Below are 14,882 nucleotides of genomic sequence, written 5' to 3' on the forward strand. Positions count from 1 at the left end.
AGGTGGTGTATAACTCTACTAGAGACTACAAACATTTTGCCCCAGTGACTATGTCATTTTACATTCCCACCAGCAGTGTATAACCTTCCAGTTGTCCAATCCTCATCAGCACTTTGTATTGTCTTTACATTAGCCATTCTGGTGGATGTATGCTGGTATCTTGCTACAATTTTAATTAGCATTTTCCTGGTGACCAATGACGTTGAGCACTTTTTCATGTGCTTACTGGCCATTCCAATATGTTCTTTTATGAAATACCCATTCAAGAATTTTGCCCATTTTTTTAATTGGGTTGTTCATTGTTTTGTTATTGGTTTATAGAATTCCTTAATATATAATGGAGACAAGTCCTCTATCAGACATAAGTATTGTGAATATTTTCAATCTCTGGGGGGCACCTGGATGGCTCAGTTGGTTAAACATCCAACTTTGGCTCAGGTCATGATTTCACAGTTTGTGGGTTCAGGCCCCACGTTGGGCTCTGTGCTGACAGCTCGAAGCCTGAGGCCTGCTTCAGATTCTTTCTCTCTTTCTCTCTGCCCCTTCCCAATTCATGCTCTCTCTCTCTCTAAAATAGATAAAAAACATTAAAAAAAATGTTTTAATGTATTTTCAATCTCTGGTTTCCCTTTCACCTTAGTATCTGCCACATTTTCTTTTTTTTTTTTTATTAAAAAAAATTTTTTTTTCAACGTTTATTTATTTTTGGGACAGAGAGAGACAGAGCATGAATGGGGGAGGGGCAGAGAGAGAGGGAGACACAGAATCGGAAACAGGCTCCAGGCTCTGAGCCATCAGCCCAGAGCCCGACGCGGGGCTCGAACTCACGGACCGCGAGATAGTGACCTGGCTGAAGTCGGACGCTTAACCGACTGCGCCACCCAGGCGCCCCTATCTGCCACATTTTCAATGGATGTTTCTTTTCCCAGTGTAGTAGCAGTTTATTAATATTACCAGTTCCCTATTAAGGGATATTTACACTCCTGGGTAAAAATTTGTGCTTCAGTGGAAAAATGTTCATTGTTTGAAGCACATCATTCTTGGTTATCTGGTTCTGATTTTCCATTCTGTAAGTTGTATATAACTGATAGCAATGGAAAATAATTTTTATCTATAGACATGCAAATAAATTGGTGGAGATTCAATTAATTCCTTCTCCAACTGTGGGAGGAGCCAGTTTTGCCTCCATTTGCACTTTCATTTCAATATTACTAATCTAATAAAAATATGTTGTTTGGTTATCCTTTGAAATGGTTGTGACATCTTATTGGTTCCCTAACAAGTTAAATAAAATCTCTAACATATGTTCATTTTATATCTGAGAGCCATAATTTTACTTTTAAAAAATATTCTTTAACACATTTCTAATTTTTTATCCTATTGCAGAGAATGCTGCAACACTTATCGCACTAATTTCTTTGCGTAGAAGTCTCTCTCAAAACGAACATGTCCTCATGCTCTCTCACACTCCAAACTGAACCAACTGTGAGGAATGGATTTAACAAGTTCAGCTCCATGAAAGCATACAGGATGAATGCAGACAGAACCTCTATTTTTACAGGGGAAAAGGTCAAATTAGGCTCAAGCCAAAGAGATCAAACTAATGGTGGAATTTCAGGTGTGGTAAGGCAGAGTGAATGAGGAACGCCCCTGCTTGCTGCACACCTGCTACTCCCAGACCGTTGAGTTAGGCAAAGATAGGAAGGTCAGGCTAGAGGGGGAGCTTCTGTAAATCTCACATCTGCCCTCATTGTGGTGCAAAACAGCTTCTCCTTTTCTTCAGCCCACAAATTTCATGAAAGTTCCTCTCATCAACAAACTCTGAACTGGAACCATACTGACACAGGAGTTATGGGAAATGTGGCTCTCAGCTTCTCTTCTGCAAAGCAGAAATTCTAAAAGTGGAAGGTGGTGATGCTTAGGTGAAACCTGGCACACAGCTGGAGCTCATTAAGTGGTGACCATCATCACCACCATCCACGAAGCAGCAGGGACACAAGCACTTAACTTCACAGCAGTTGGAGTATGTACTATTTTTCTCCTAGGTTATCTGTCCGTTGTTCAGTATCCCCCTTCTCCTACTTCACTGTGAAGGTACCAAACAAGGACTCGGGAATCACAATCCTAAAAGGCAAATGCTGGGGTGCCAGTCAGTTAAGTGTCTGACTCCTGATTTTGGTTCAGGTCATGATCTCACGGTTCATGGGACTGAGCTCTGGGTTAGGCTTTGTGCTGAGTGTGGAGCCTGCTTGGGATTCTCTGTCTCCCTCTCTCTGCCCCTCCCCAACTCGTGCTTGCTCTCTTTCTCAAAATAAATAAATAAACATTTTTAAAAGGCAAATGCCAAATAAGTCAGTAGTTTGGGAAAATATACTAAAGGATTTCTAGGTTTGTGTTAACAACCCTAGCATGAAAGTGAGACTTCGGGTCCAGTCCTGGCTTTGGTGCTAGCAACTCTAGGACTTTGGACAAACTACCAAACCTTCCGGTAACTTTTTTATTGAAATGTTCAAGAGGCTGTGATACTTTGAGAAGAGCACATCATTCCCAAGAATGCATAACCTCAGTCTCATCAAGAGAACGCTAAACAAACCCAAATTGAGGGACATGCTACAAAAAGACTGACCAATACTCTTCAAAATGTTAAGGTCAGGAAGAACAAGGGAAGACTGAGAACTGCCACAGATTGGAGAGTAAGGAGACATGAGAATTAAATGCAATAGAGGATCTTGGATTAAATCCTGTAAGTGAAAAAGAGCTTTAGTGGAAAGCCTGGCAAAATACAAAAAGTCTGGAGTTAATAATATTGAACCAATGTTAATTTGAGTTTTCATAATTGTGCCATAGTTATTAAAGCTGTTAACATTATGAGAAGCTGGGTGAAGGGTGTATAGGAACTCTGTACTATTTTTACAATTCTTCTCTAAGTCCAAAATTATCCCAAAATAAAATGTTAAAATATAAAACTGTGTTACTTAAACAGTATCAAAATTGAATTCATCATTTTGCATTGGGCCTTGCAAATTATGTACCCAGTCCTACATGGAAGTCTATGGAGAACTGGATGAAACTCCTTTCCTAGGGTGCCTGGGTGGCTCAATCAGTTAAGTGACCAACTCTTGATTTCAGCTCAGGTCATGATCTCAAGGTTGGCGAGATGGAGCCCCGTGTGGGGCTCTCCACGACAGCACAGAGACTTGTTTGAGATTCTCTCTCTCCATCTCTCTGCCCCTCCCGCCCCCAAATAAACTTAAAATAAAAACAAAACAAAACCCGGCCTGTGACACAAAATAATGAAGCAGCAGCAAAATGATTCCCACCAGCTTGAAGGGAACTTGGAAGGAGCAGAGACAGGAGCTTCTCCACCCAAATGGGTCTTGCGGACAAGAATAAGAATGGTTCTGGGTCAATGGCTAAAGACCAGGTGAGTCAAGTAGTTATCTCAGCTGACGATGGCTAAGAAAAATGACAATAGCCTGATTCTGAACCCCCTCCTCACTCTTAGCATTGAATAAAACCACTTAAACTTAGAATCAATTCTGGAGAAAAGGATGAAAATACCCACCCACTGGTATTCTCCCAGACCTACCTCTGTTCACCTCCTGGGCTCTTCACTTGCATTCTCGGCAAACTCAAAAGCCTTGAATGACTAAGGCTAAGTTTCTACCCGCAGCACGTAGAGGTTCAAAACAGAAATTAAGAGTGATGTCACCAAGACGGCAACACACAGGTCTGTGATTTCACCGTACCTCACTGGAACAACCATTCCTGAACAAGACCACTGGGAGAATCTTGAAGCACCGGCTGAGGCTGAGGCACCCCCCTGCACCAGAGACCAAGGCAGACCGCCCGAGATGGGTAAGAGAACTACACACGGACCGCAGCGCCCAGACCTGCGAGCACCACACGGACAGGCCTCCCTGAGCCTCAGGTTCCTTCCTTCCCTGGGAAGAGAGCCCGGGCGACAAGCGGTGCCCCAGCACCGTGGGTAGCTTCGCGGGAGCCCCCGTTCTGGTCTCGGCCCGCAGGGATTGCAGGAGAATCTGAGGCGGGCTGAGAAAGGGCGGGGTGGGGGGGGGGGCGGTCTCAACAAGCACGCGGACCGGCCGGCCGAGGCTGTAGCCCCAAGCGGGGGTGCTGCTCACCTGAGGAACTCGACTCGGCAGGGTGCACGTCTGCCGGACCCTGGTCCTCAAACAAGGAGTTGTGCCACCTTGGAGCCGCGACCGCCCAGGCCCCGGCCGGGTAGTGAGTCACGGCCGCACCCGCCTCGAGCACTGGCGGGAACAGCTTGAAGCCTGCGCCTGCGTACCTGAGCGCAGCCGTAAGTGGGCGGGGCTGCTTGCCCGCGGGGCGGAGCAGGTACCGCAGGTGGCAATAACATTGTTACTTAAATATATGGTAACAGTTTACGTGGCCTTTGGCCAGTAAGGCTTGGATTTTCAGCTGTTTTTCACTTGTCTTTAGAGATCATTTCTGCATCTAGTAGAGGACCATCTCTGCAGCACTCCGGAACAGTGGCAATCTAAACCACGTTCACGCTCACTACCTCCTTTACCCTAAGTTATTATTTTTTAATTTCCCATCCCGTCCCAATGTTATTATTTTATTACAAATAAAAATGTGTCATATATTTAAATAAATATTAAAGTATAAAATGATATTACGCTTTAGTAACACTTCTTTTTTACCCAAGAAGGGTAAAACACTTCCAAAGTTTTCAATATCCTTATGACTATACCCACAATAGTAAGTCACTGTTGCTGGGATCAACTATTCCATTTTGCTTATTAAGCAAGAAAGTAAACATTCTAACTGTACCACTTTTATGGAACGGGATGAAAAATATGTTATTAATTTTAAAAAAAAAAACATTGTGGATTGCATTAGTAAAAGAACAACCAAAGCATCAGTATTAAGAATATTTTAAATATTTATTGTATTTATTTGTAAAATAAGACGACATATGAAAGAAACTTATTTCTCAAACACAAGTCTTATGAACAGCCATTTAAAATCTTTAACATTGAACTAATACAATAATGGAGTGATCCTGTGACACTTTGAAGACAGAAAAGGTTTCATTTAGTTTAAAATAAAATATGCAGCACCTTTATGAAATTTATTTTGCTCAACCAGTGTGACTGTAAAGTTGTGCACAAAAAAATAAAAATAAGTTGTGCGTATATTATGATTCAAACTAAGAAATCATTTTAAACACTTTCTTAAAAGAAATAATGGGAAAAAAAAGGGGGGGCACCTGGGTGGCTCAGTCGGTTAAGCGTCCGACTTCAGCTCAGGGCACAATCTCACGGTCCGTGAGTTGGAGCCCCACGTCGGGCTCTGGGCTGACAGCTCAGAGCCTGGAGCCTGTTTCAGATTCTGTGTCTCCCTCTCTCTGACCCTCCCCCGTTCATGCTCTGTCTCTCTCTGTCTCAAAAATAAATAAATGTTAAAAAAAAAATTTAAAAAAAAACAAATAATGGGTATTATAAACTGTTGTAGCCAATACAGCACCCACTATCCACATGTGGCTATTTTAATTTAATTTTTAATCAGCTAAAATGTGGTAAAGTTTTAAAATTTAGTTCCTGTCTAATTAGCCACATCTCAAGTGTTTAAGAGCTACACGTGGCTAGTGACATTACCATTATGTTGGTAATAGTATTAGACAGGACTGGTCTAGTAACTTATATCAGCAGCCACCCTAATAAAGTTAACCATGTAAATCTTGGAAACTTTTGGTGAATATAAAGTTTTTGTTCTTGTAATTTTCCTTCTAATCCAGGGGATATTTCAGATAACACAAAATAAAAATCAAATTTGAAATCTGCATATAAAATTTGAAATTTAACCTTGTCTAAGATATAATTTTATTACTTTTCCATATTAGCTATATTACCAGTAGTTTGTAAAATTATTTGTGAAACTGAATGGTGAGGCCAAAGATTATTTTAGATGAATTAATCTGAATAACTCTGTCCAAACTCTTTGGCCCTCTATGGAAGAGTTTTTTTTACTTGAATTATTTACTTTTTAAGACCATTGTAACATAGCCTAAACATATAAAGATATGCATAGAAATACTATAATTTTATTAACTTAAAGGCAACTAACAGCAAATTATATATTTGGGTAACAGAGTCATAAAAATTATATCTTACATCTTATTTTTCTAAAATTAATTATACTATATTTCACTAAAATATTCTAAGTTGAGTTTTCAAAAGATAATGTCATTTGAAAAATGTATCTATTCTACAAATTAACCATATAAAACAATCCTAAACTATTTCACAAGTCACCAAAATAACAAGACTTGTCAACTTTCACACAAATTACATTGACTGACCTATTTATTACTTTCTATTGAATTTCTTCTTTGCCTTATCAAAAAACTGATCTAGGATCAGAAAACTTATCTAGGAAAATCCATGGGTCATAAGCAAATGACTGCAGATAAAGAGTGAACTCCCACAAGGAAAAAAATTTGCTTCTTAACAATAACTAAAGATGCTATAAAATGAATGTAACTGAAGACCATTTGATAGGTTGAAAGCTAAAAGATGGCATTATAACTAACGGAATATTTCTCTTTTTTGACAAAATGTTTCTTAAACATAAATGATCAAACAATGAAATTATACAGTATTTCTATGGCTCACACATTCAAGAACTTTAAAGTGCTTAAGCTAAAAATAAAATCCTACTCATGAGCAAAATGGAATTTTTTTTCATTCTCCAATATTCTTGCCAATATCCTTTAAGATCACTTTTTTCTAATTGAATCTCTGATCAATTTTTTTTTCATTTAAACACTGTAAGATTTAAATTTGTATGCATTTCAACAGTAAAATCAATCAGAAAAACACGGTCTGTTTATAAACCTTCACCCAGACATTTCAGAAACAACAACAAAAATGTTAGTGTCTTAATCTGGTCAGATTCTTTTTATTCATAGTGATATATTCTTAAATTTAAATTACTTCAATGGAACCAAAAAGCCACCTGATAGGATTTTCTATGTTGACTCTTAGAAAACTGCTGTGATAAAATATTAACTGGAGGTAATTAGAAGAATGCTGTTTTTTAATCAGGAGTAAGTCAAAAAAACATAGGTCTCATGTCTGGAAAGCTTGGGTCAAACAATGAGATGTTAATCCTATGAATCCCCTATGGATGGATGTATAAGAAAGCCAACATGGGAGATTTGGTTATGTGCAAACCATACCTCCCTGCTGAGTCAGTGGAGCTCAGGCGTAAGATCTACAGTGACGATTCACTTGACAAATATTGAATATCCACTACCTACAAATTCCTACACTTGGCATTATGGTTTGCCTATCCAACTATGGCTCTCTACCTTACCACTGTGTCACTGGTGCTCAGATTTCCTCTGTCACTAAGAGCTAAATGTGCTATTCTCATTCTATATTAAAACAGCAGTGAAAACAACCTTCAGGAGTTTACTACCATTCCCTTAATTAGAGGTTCTTATCGGAATGCCGCCCATCACTTTGTTCATGAGATGAAACATTACACATCTTCCTAACGCAATTCTTCCTAATGCAATTCTATGTGGGCAGAAAAAGAACACTGGATATTTCTTTGGTTGTGAATGCAGAACTACACTGCCACTACAACAAGCTAATTTTGGAATTATAACTTGAGAAACTTACAGGATGATACAGCAGTAAAAAAAATGTAGAATTAGAATGGCTGACATTCAAGTACTTCAGTCAGTCAATATCTCTTGGCTCTGACTCTGTTAAAGGGTTTGTTGCTGGAAGCGGCTATGCTTTGGATGTGGACTTCTTGAAGTCACATCTAAGACTACGGATACAACTATTGATAGCTGTCACACACAACTTCCAGTCATATCCGCTTTCTGATAGATCGCAGGTTGGGTAGGCGTCTCCAAGAAATTCTGGTGGTAAAATCCAAAAACATTAGTTACTCAGAAATCACTTCTCAGAGAAATGAATTTATTCAGCCTCAGTTCTATTGCTGTGTCTATGAAAGAAAGGGTCATTAAAACTTTAAAACACATGGACTATATTATTAAATTAGCTGAACAAATCTTTTCATCTAAAAGGATATTATGAAATAGCTCCATTCTTAAATCATAGTAAAATAACAATATCCCATGAACTTACTACATAACCAGAATGGAAATCCTCTCCTGCCTTCAATACCCAATGTAAACTTTTCTCATTCTTAAATTTATCAAACATGCATGTTATTCATTATAACATGACATGCTAAGTCTTTGTAACACACAAGATGCTGAAGTATCTTTTTTACTTTAATTTTTTTCTTCAATGTTTATTTATTTTTGAGAGAGAGACAGAGTGTGACCAGGGGAGGGGCAGAGAGAGAGGGAGACACAGAATCTGCAGAAGGCTTCAGGCTCTGAGCTGTCAGCACAGAGCCTGACACGGGGGTTCAAACTCATAAGCTGTGAGATCATGACCTGAGCCAAAGTCCGATGCTTAACCAACTAAGCCACCCAGGTGCCCCACTTTTATACTTTTAGAGGCAAGAAGCTGTAACTGCTAAATTTTTTGGTGATGCTTGGTTTATCTCAGACAAGAAAGAATGAGAGTCTCTAGATCTTGCAGTTACAGGAAACCGTCTATAAGGGAAGGTAACAAAGCAACAACGCTCAAATTAGAAAAATTTAGGATATTAGAGAAAGGAGGAGCACACACAAAGGGAAAGGTAGAGAAGAGAGATGTTATTTAACTGGAAGAGCAGAACTGTCCTCAGATACTTTTTTAGGTAACTTCTTTTTTAAAACTTATTTATGTATTTTGAGAGAGAAAGAGAGAAATGAGGGAGGGGTAGAGAGGGGGGAGGGAGAGAGAGAATCCCAAGCAGGCTCTGCGCTGAAACACAGAGCTCAAATTTATGAACCGTGAGATCATGACCTCAGCCAAAATCAAGAGTTGGACACTTTACCAACTGAGCCCCCCAGGCGCCCCTCGGTAATTTCTGAAGTAAATCTGAGGTCTTACAAAAGGACCTGATGAATAATCCAGGCCAGCATTAGTTGGGTACATTAATCTCATTTATTTTTCAATAAGATTAAGAAGCTGGGAAATCAGGATAATGACATAAAAACAGCATAAGTCCAAAATTTTTAGCAAGGTATGTGACAAAGTTAAAAAGTTTTCATATTCAAAGGACTACTTAATACATCAGTGGTAGCCTGGGAGGAGGCTTTCACTGGTATGTCACTAGTGTTTTTTATGCTGCCAGACATTTTTATTCACAAAAAAAGAAGTTATGGAAAGCAGGCTTGGTCCATCTGCCCATGACAGCAAAGCTGGGATGGATAACTAATAGACTGGAAGACAAATACAGCATCTGCAAAGCTTTCAACCGGCTGTAACAAGGAGCCTAAAGTGGTTGGTGTTTCCCAAAAAAATGTTCTCTGAGACACTAGTCATGAAAGAAGTTTCCTGGGGAAAAAGTTTACAGTTGTGCAAATGAGAAATGCTACACTCCAGAGTTAGTTCCCACTGAAAAATCCCACAGTGAAGAGACCTGCTGATTCAAAGGTGTCAGAAGCAGATGCGTTCATAGGGCTTATAAACGAGGAAAGTAGCAAGGCATGCAACAACAGAAGGTCAGGACTGTGGAAATCTGGGAGCTAGAAAAAGAACAATAAATGAAGCCTAAAACGAACAAAAGGAAGGAAATAATAAAGATCAGAGCAGAAATAAATGACATAGAAACTAAAAAAATGGATCGATGAAACCAGGGGCTGGTTCTTTGAAAAAGTTAATAAAACTGATAAACCTCTAGCCAGACTTCTCAAAAAGAAAAGAGAAATGACCCAAATAAATTAAATAAAGAGGATAAATAACCACACCACAGAAATACAGACAATTATAAGAGAATATTATGAAAAACTATATGCCAACAAATTGGACAACCTGGAAAAAATGAATAAATTCCTAGAAACACATAAATTACCAAAACTAAAACAGGAAGTAATAGAAAACTTGAATAGACCAATAACCAGCAAAAAATGGAATCAGTAATCAAAAAACTCTCCCAACAAACAAAAGTCCAGGACCAAAAGTCCAGATGGCTTCACAGGTGAATTCTACCAAACATTTAAAAGAAGAGTTAATACCTCTTAGTCTCAAACTTTTCCAAAAAAACAGAAAATGAAGGAAAACTTCCAAATTCATTCTATGAAGCCAGAATTACCCTAATACCAAAACCAGATAAAGACTCCACTAAGAAAAGAGAACTACAGGCCAACATTCCTGATGAACATGGATGCAAAAATGCTCAATAAAATACTAGCAAACCGAATCCACCAGTACATTAAAGGAATCATTCACCACAATCAAGTGGGATTTATTCCTGGGCTGCAAGGGTGGTTTAATATTCACAAATCAATCAACATGATACGCCACATTAATAAAAGAAAAGATAAGAACCATATGATCATTTCAATAGATGCAAAAAAATCATTTAACAAAGTGCAACATCCATCCATGATAAAAACACTCAACAAAGTAGGTTTAGAGGGAATATACCTCAACATAATAAAGGCCATGTATGAAAAACCCACAATATCATCCTCAGTGGAGAACAACTGAGAGCTTTTCCTCTATGGTCAGCAACAAGACAGGAATGTCCACTCTCACCACTGTTATTTTTTTAAGTTTATTTTTTTTTTTTTTTAGTCATCTCTACACCCAACATGGGGCTTGAACTCATGATCCCAAGATTAAGAGTTGCTCTTCCAACTGAGCCCTCTAGGCCACCCTCACCACTGTTATTTAACATAGTACTAGAAGTCCCAGCCATGGCAATCAGACAACAAAAAGCAACAAAAGGCATCCAAATCAGCACAGAAGAAGTAAAATTTACACTATTTGCAGATGACCTGATACTCTACGTAGAAAACCTGCAAGACTCCATCAAAAAATTGCTAGAACTGAAACATGAATTCAGTAAAGTCAGGATATAAAATCAATGTACAGACATCTGTTGCATTTCTATACACCAATAATGAAGCATCAGAAAGAGAAATTAAGGAATTCATCCCATTTACAACCGCACCAAAAACCATAAGATACCTAGGAATAAACCTAACCAAAGAGGTATACTCTTGGTTGAAAGACCTATACTCTGAAAACTATAAAGCACTGATGAAAGACATTGAAGATGACACAAAGAAATGGAAAGACATTCCATGCTCGTGTATTTAAAGAACAAATATTGCTAAAATATCTAACATTTAATGCAATCCCTATCAAAATACCACAAGAATTTTTTTTACAGAGCTAGAACAAACAATCCTAAAATTAGTATGGAACCACAAAAGACCACAAATAGCCAGAGCAACTCTGAGAAAGAAAAGCAGAGCTGGAGGCAACACAATTCTGTACTTCAAGTTATATTACAAAGCTCTAGTGATCAAAACAGTATGGTACTGGCATGAAAACAGACACATAGATCAATAGAACAGAATAGAAAATCCAGAAATGAACCCACAACTATATGGTCAATTAATCTTTGACAAAGCAGGAAAGAATATCCAGTGGGAAAAAGACAATCTCTTCAACAAATAGTGTTGGAAAAGCTGGACAGCAACTGGACCACTTTTCTACACCATATACAAAAATAAATTCAAAATGGATTAAAGACCTAAATGTGAGTGAGACATGAAATCATGAAAATCCTAAAGGAGAACACAGGCAGTAACCTCTCTGACATCAACCCTAGCAACATTTTTCTAGATAGGTCTCCAGAGACAAGGGAAACAAAAGCAAAAATAAACTATTGGGACTTCATCGAAATAAAAAGATTCTGCACAGCAAAGGAAACAATCAACAAAACTAAAGGGCAACTGCTGGAATGAGGGAATATATTTGCAAATGACATATCTGATAAAGGGTTTCTATCAAAAAAATATAAAGAACTTATAAAACTCAACATTCAGAAAACAAATAATCCAATTAAAAACTGGACAGAAGATATGGTCAGACATTTCTCCAAAGAAGACATACAGATTGCCAAGACACATGGAAACATGCTCAACATCACTCAGCATTGGGGAAATACAAGTCAAAACTACAATGAGATATCACCTCACACCTGTCAGTATGGCTAAAATCAACAACACAAGAAACAACAGGTGTTGGTGAGGATGTGGAAAAAGGGGAACCCTCCTGTACTGTTGGTAGGAATCCAAACTGGTGCAGCCACTCTGGAAAACAGTATGGAGGTTCCTCACAAAGTTAAAACTAGAACTACCTTACAATCCAGCAATTGCACTACTGTGTATTTACCCAAAGAATACAAAAATACTAATTCCAAGGGACACCCCCCCCCAATGTTTACAGCAGCATTATCTACAATAGCCAAACTATGGAAATGGTCCAAATGTCCATAGACTGATGAATGGATAAAGAATACTGGTATGTATGTGTATAAACACACACACACACACACACACACACACACACACACACACACCAAGTATTACTCAGCCATAAAAAAAAGAATGTAATCTTGCCATTTGCAATGACATGGATGGAGATAGAGAGTATTATGGTAAGCGAAATAAGTTAGTCCAAGAGAGACAAATACCATATGATTTCACTCATTTGTGGAATGTAACAAACAAAACAAATGAGCAGAGGGGAAAAAAGAGAAGGAGGCAAACCAAGAAACAGACTCTTAACCACAGAAAGCAAACTGATGGCTACCAGAGGGAAGGAGGGTAGGCAGATGGGTGAAATAGTTGATGGGGATTAAGGAGGGCACTTGTGATGAGCACTGGGTATTATATGTAAGTGTTGAATCACCAAATTGTACAACTGAAACTAATATTACACTGTATGTTAACTAACTAGAATTTTAAAAAACTTTAAAAAATGTAGTGGATTGCCATCAATGGAAGTGTTCAAGGTGAGGAGAGGTGACTATATGTCAAAGCTGAGATCAAACTCCTGCTCTGGGGCAAAAGCTGTATTAGAGGATGTGTGATGTACTTCCTATTGCTAAGCTTTTATAGTTATGTCATATACAGACATAGATGGGAAGGTATAAGGATTGTTCGCTGATTGCAAATCTGCAGCCTACTAACTTTCTCCATGTAAACCATTCTCTAAAGAGCCCCTAAGTGATACTGAACTCTCATCATAGAGTGTGAACAATAATTTCTTCTATGAAATCACACCTTTGGCTACTAGACATATTTGACTACTAATTTCTGTAAGAGTTCCCTCCAAATAATAAAATCTGAGAATAAGAAATTATATTAGAATAGAATAAACTGGTTTATTCATTCAATGGGATTCCAATCAGCAGTTAAAATGCATGAACTTCAAAAACATAATGTTGAGTGATAAAAATTAGCAAAAGGATACACACTATATATCCCCATTTATGTACATTAAAACTATAGAATATTATATAGTATTTATGGATCTATCAATACAAGTAGCAGAAGTGTAAAATATGCATGCAAATAATAAATCTAACTCCAAGACTGTGGTTACTTCTGGGGAGAAATACAGGGAAAGGGATGATGGGAGAGAATTTTAATTATATCAGTAATAATTTATTATAAAAAAAAAACACCTGGAGCACAAAAAGCAAAATACCTATATCTGTACTGGATTGACAAGTGATTATATTACTATATCATTTCTGTACATTTCTGTGTGTTTTATACTGAACTGATACTTTTACACAAATTATGTTGGAGGCCATAAAGTCCAGTCCTTCTATGAGTACAGGAATCGCCTCTCATCTCTGCTCACTGAGATTTTGCTCTGACTCTATTCATTCTTTAAGTTCATTTTGTCCTTATATTAAAGTAAAATATGTTTTCTGGTCATATTCTCCTCCTTGGGCCTGGCTCTGCCCAAGCCTCTAGGACAATGATGATTCTATCGTATTCTCCCTGCTGAGATAACTCAATGGCTGCCCTTCTACATGGAACAGAACTTTGAGTCTTATGGGAAATTTGTTAAAATATGCCCCATGTGGATAGTATGTCAAACTCATACTGAATATTTTTTACTACAAAAGACATCTTCTTGATTTGTAATATAATAAGGGATAAAACAAAATGAAATGCATAGTGTAATATCTTTAGTCTACTTTTAAGGAACTAATATATTCCAGATATTAAAAGAACTATAAAAGTCACCTTTTCCCCCTCACTTAAAAATTTTTTTAATTAGAAAGATAATATTTCTCCTATAAACACCTTCATTTCCAGATTGGTTACAAAGTCTGTGTCCTTTTTTTTTTTACTGTAATGTAAGAGGAATTAGGTTTTGGTTTTTTGCCTGGTGGGTTAGCTCAGTGATGTCCAAATTGCAAACTGTGACCAATTACTAGGTCATGAGATCAGTGATGGCAGCACATTTTTAAAAATGTATTAGAATAGAAACCACTGGAATGTAATTCTCATAGAAATAATAAGCATTGCTTGTGAAACTTTTGCTTGTGTTTTTAAAAACTCATACACACATGTACTGAGTCACAACATAAACTGTATTTTTGACTATGAGTTGCAGTAAAAAACACATTTGAAAACAATTGGATTAGATGACAGCAAATGCTTACAAAAGGTGCTGTAAGCCAGCCTTCTTTAGTTCAGTCTGAAACACAAAGCGCTGTTCAAATTTGCTGGGTATGTGTGATATGAAGGCAGGAACCAAAGAACTAACTAACTGAGATGGTGCTCAGAACTCTCTCTTTGCTGGGGACCAGCGATACAAATAAGAAATATTCTGCATCCTGCGTTTTCCAAATTAACAATTTCATAGAATTGCTTTTGGAAGCTTCATCCATATACATCATAGATAAAGACTACACTGTACTCATATGCACAAGAA

The 14,882-nt window shown here is 37.8% G+C and overlaps 1 protein-coding gene across 1 annotated transcript in view; it reads right to left on the reverse strand.

Annotated features, from left to right (window-relative positions):
• Nucleotides 1-7,739: 7,739 nt before the first annotated feature.
• The window catches only part of BEND2 (BEN domain containing 2), a 54,852-nt gene continuing 47,709 nt past the window's right edge, over nt 7,740-14,882 (reverse strand). The window contains 1 exon segment of the mRNA XM_053201961.1: nt 7,740-7,927. Within this exon segment, the coding sequence (XP_053057936.1) occupies nt 7,740-7,927 (188 nt within the window).

The sequence above is a fragment of the Acinonyx jubatus genome, chromosome X (assembly GCF_027475565.1).
Source record: "Acinonyx jubatus isolate Ajub_Pintada_27869175 chromosome X, VMU_Ajub_asm_v1.0, whole genome shotgun sequence".
NCBI lineage: Eukaryota > Metazoa > Chordata > Mammalia > Carnivora > Felidae > Acinonyx > Acinonyx jubatus.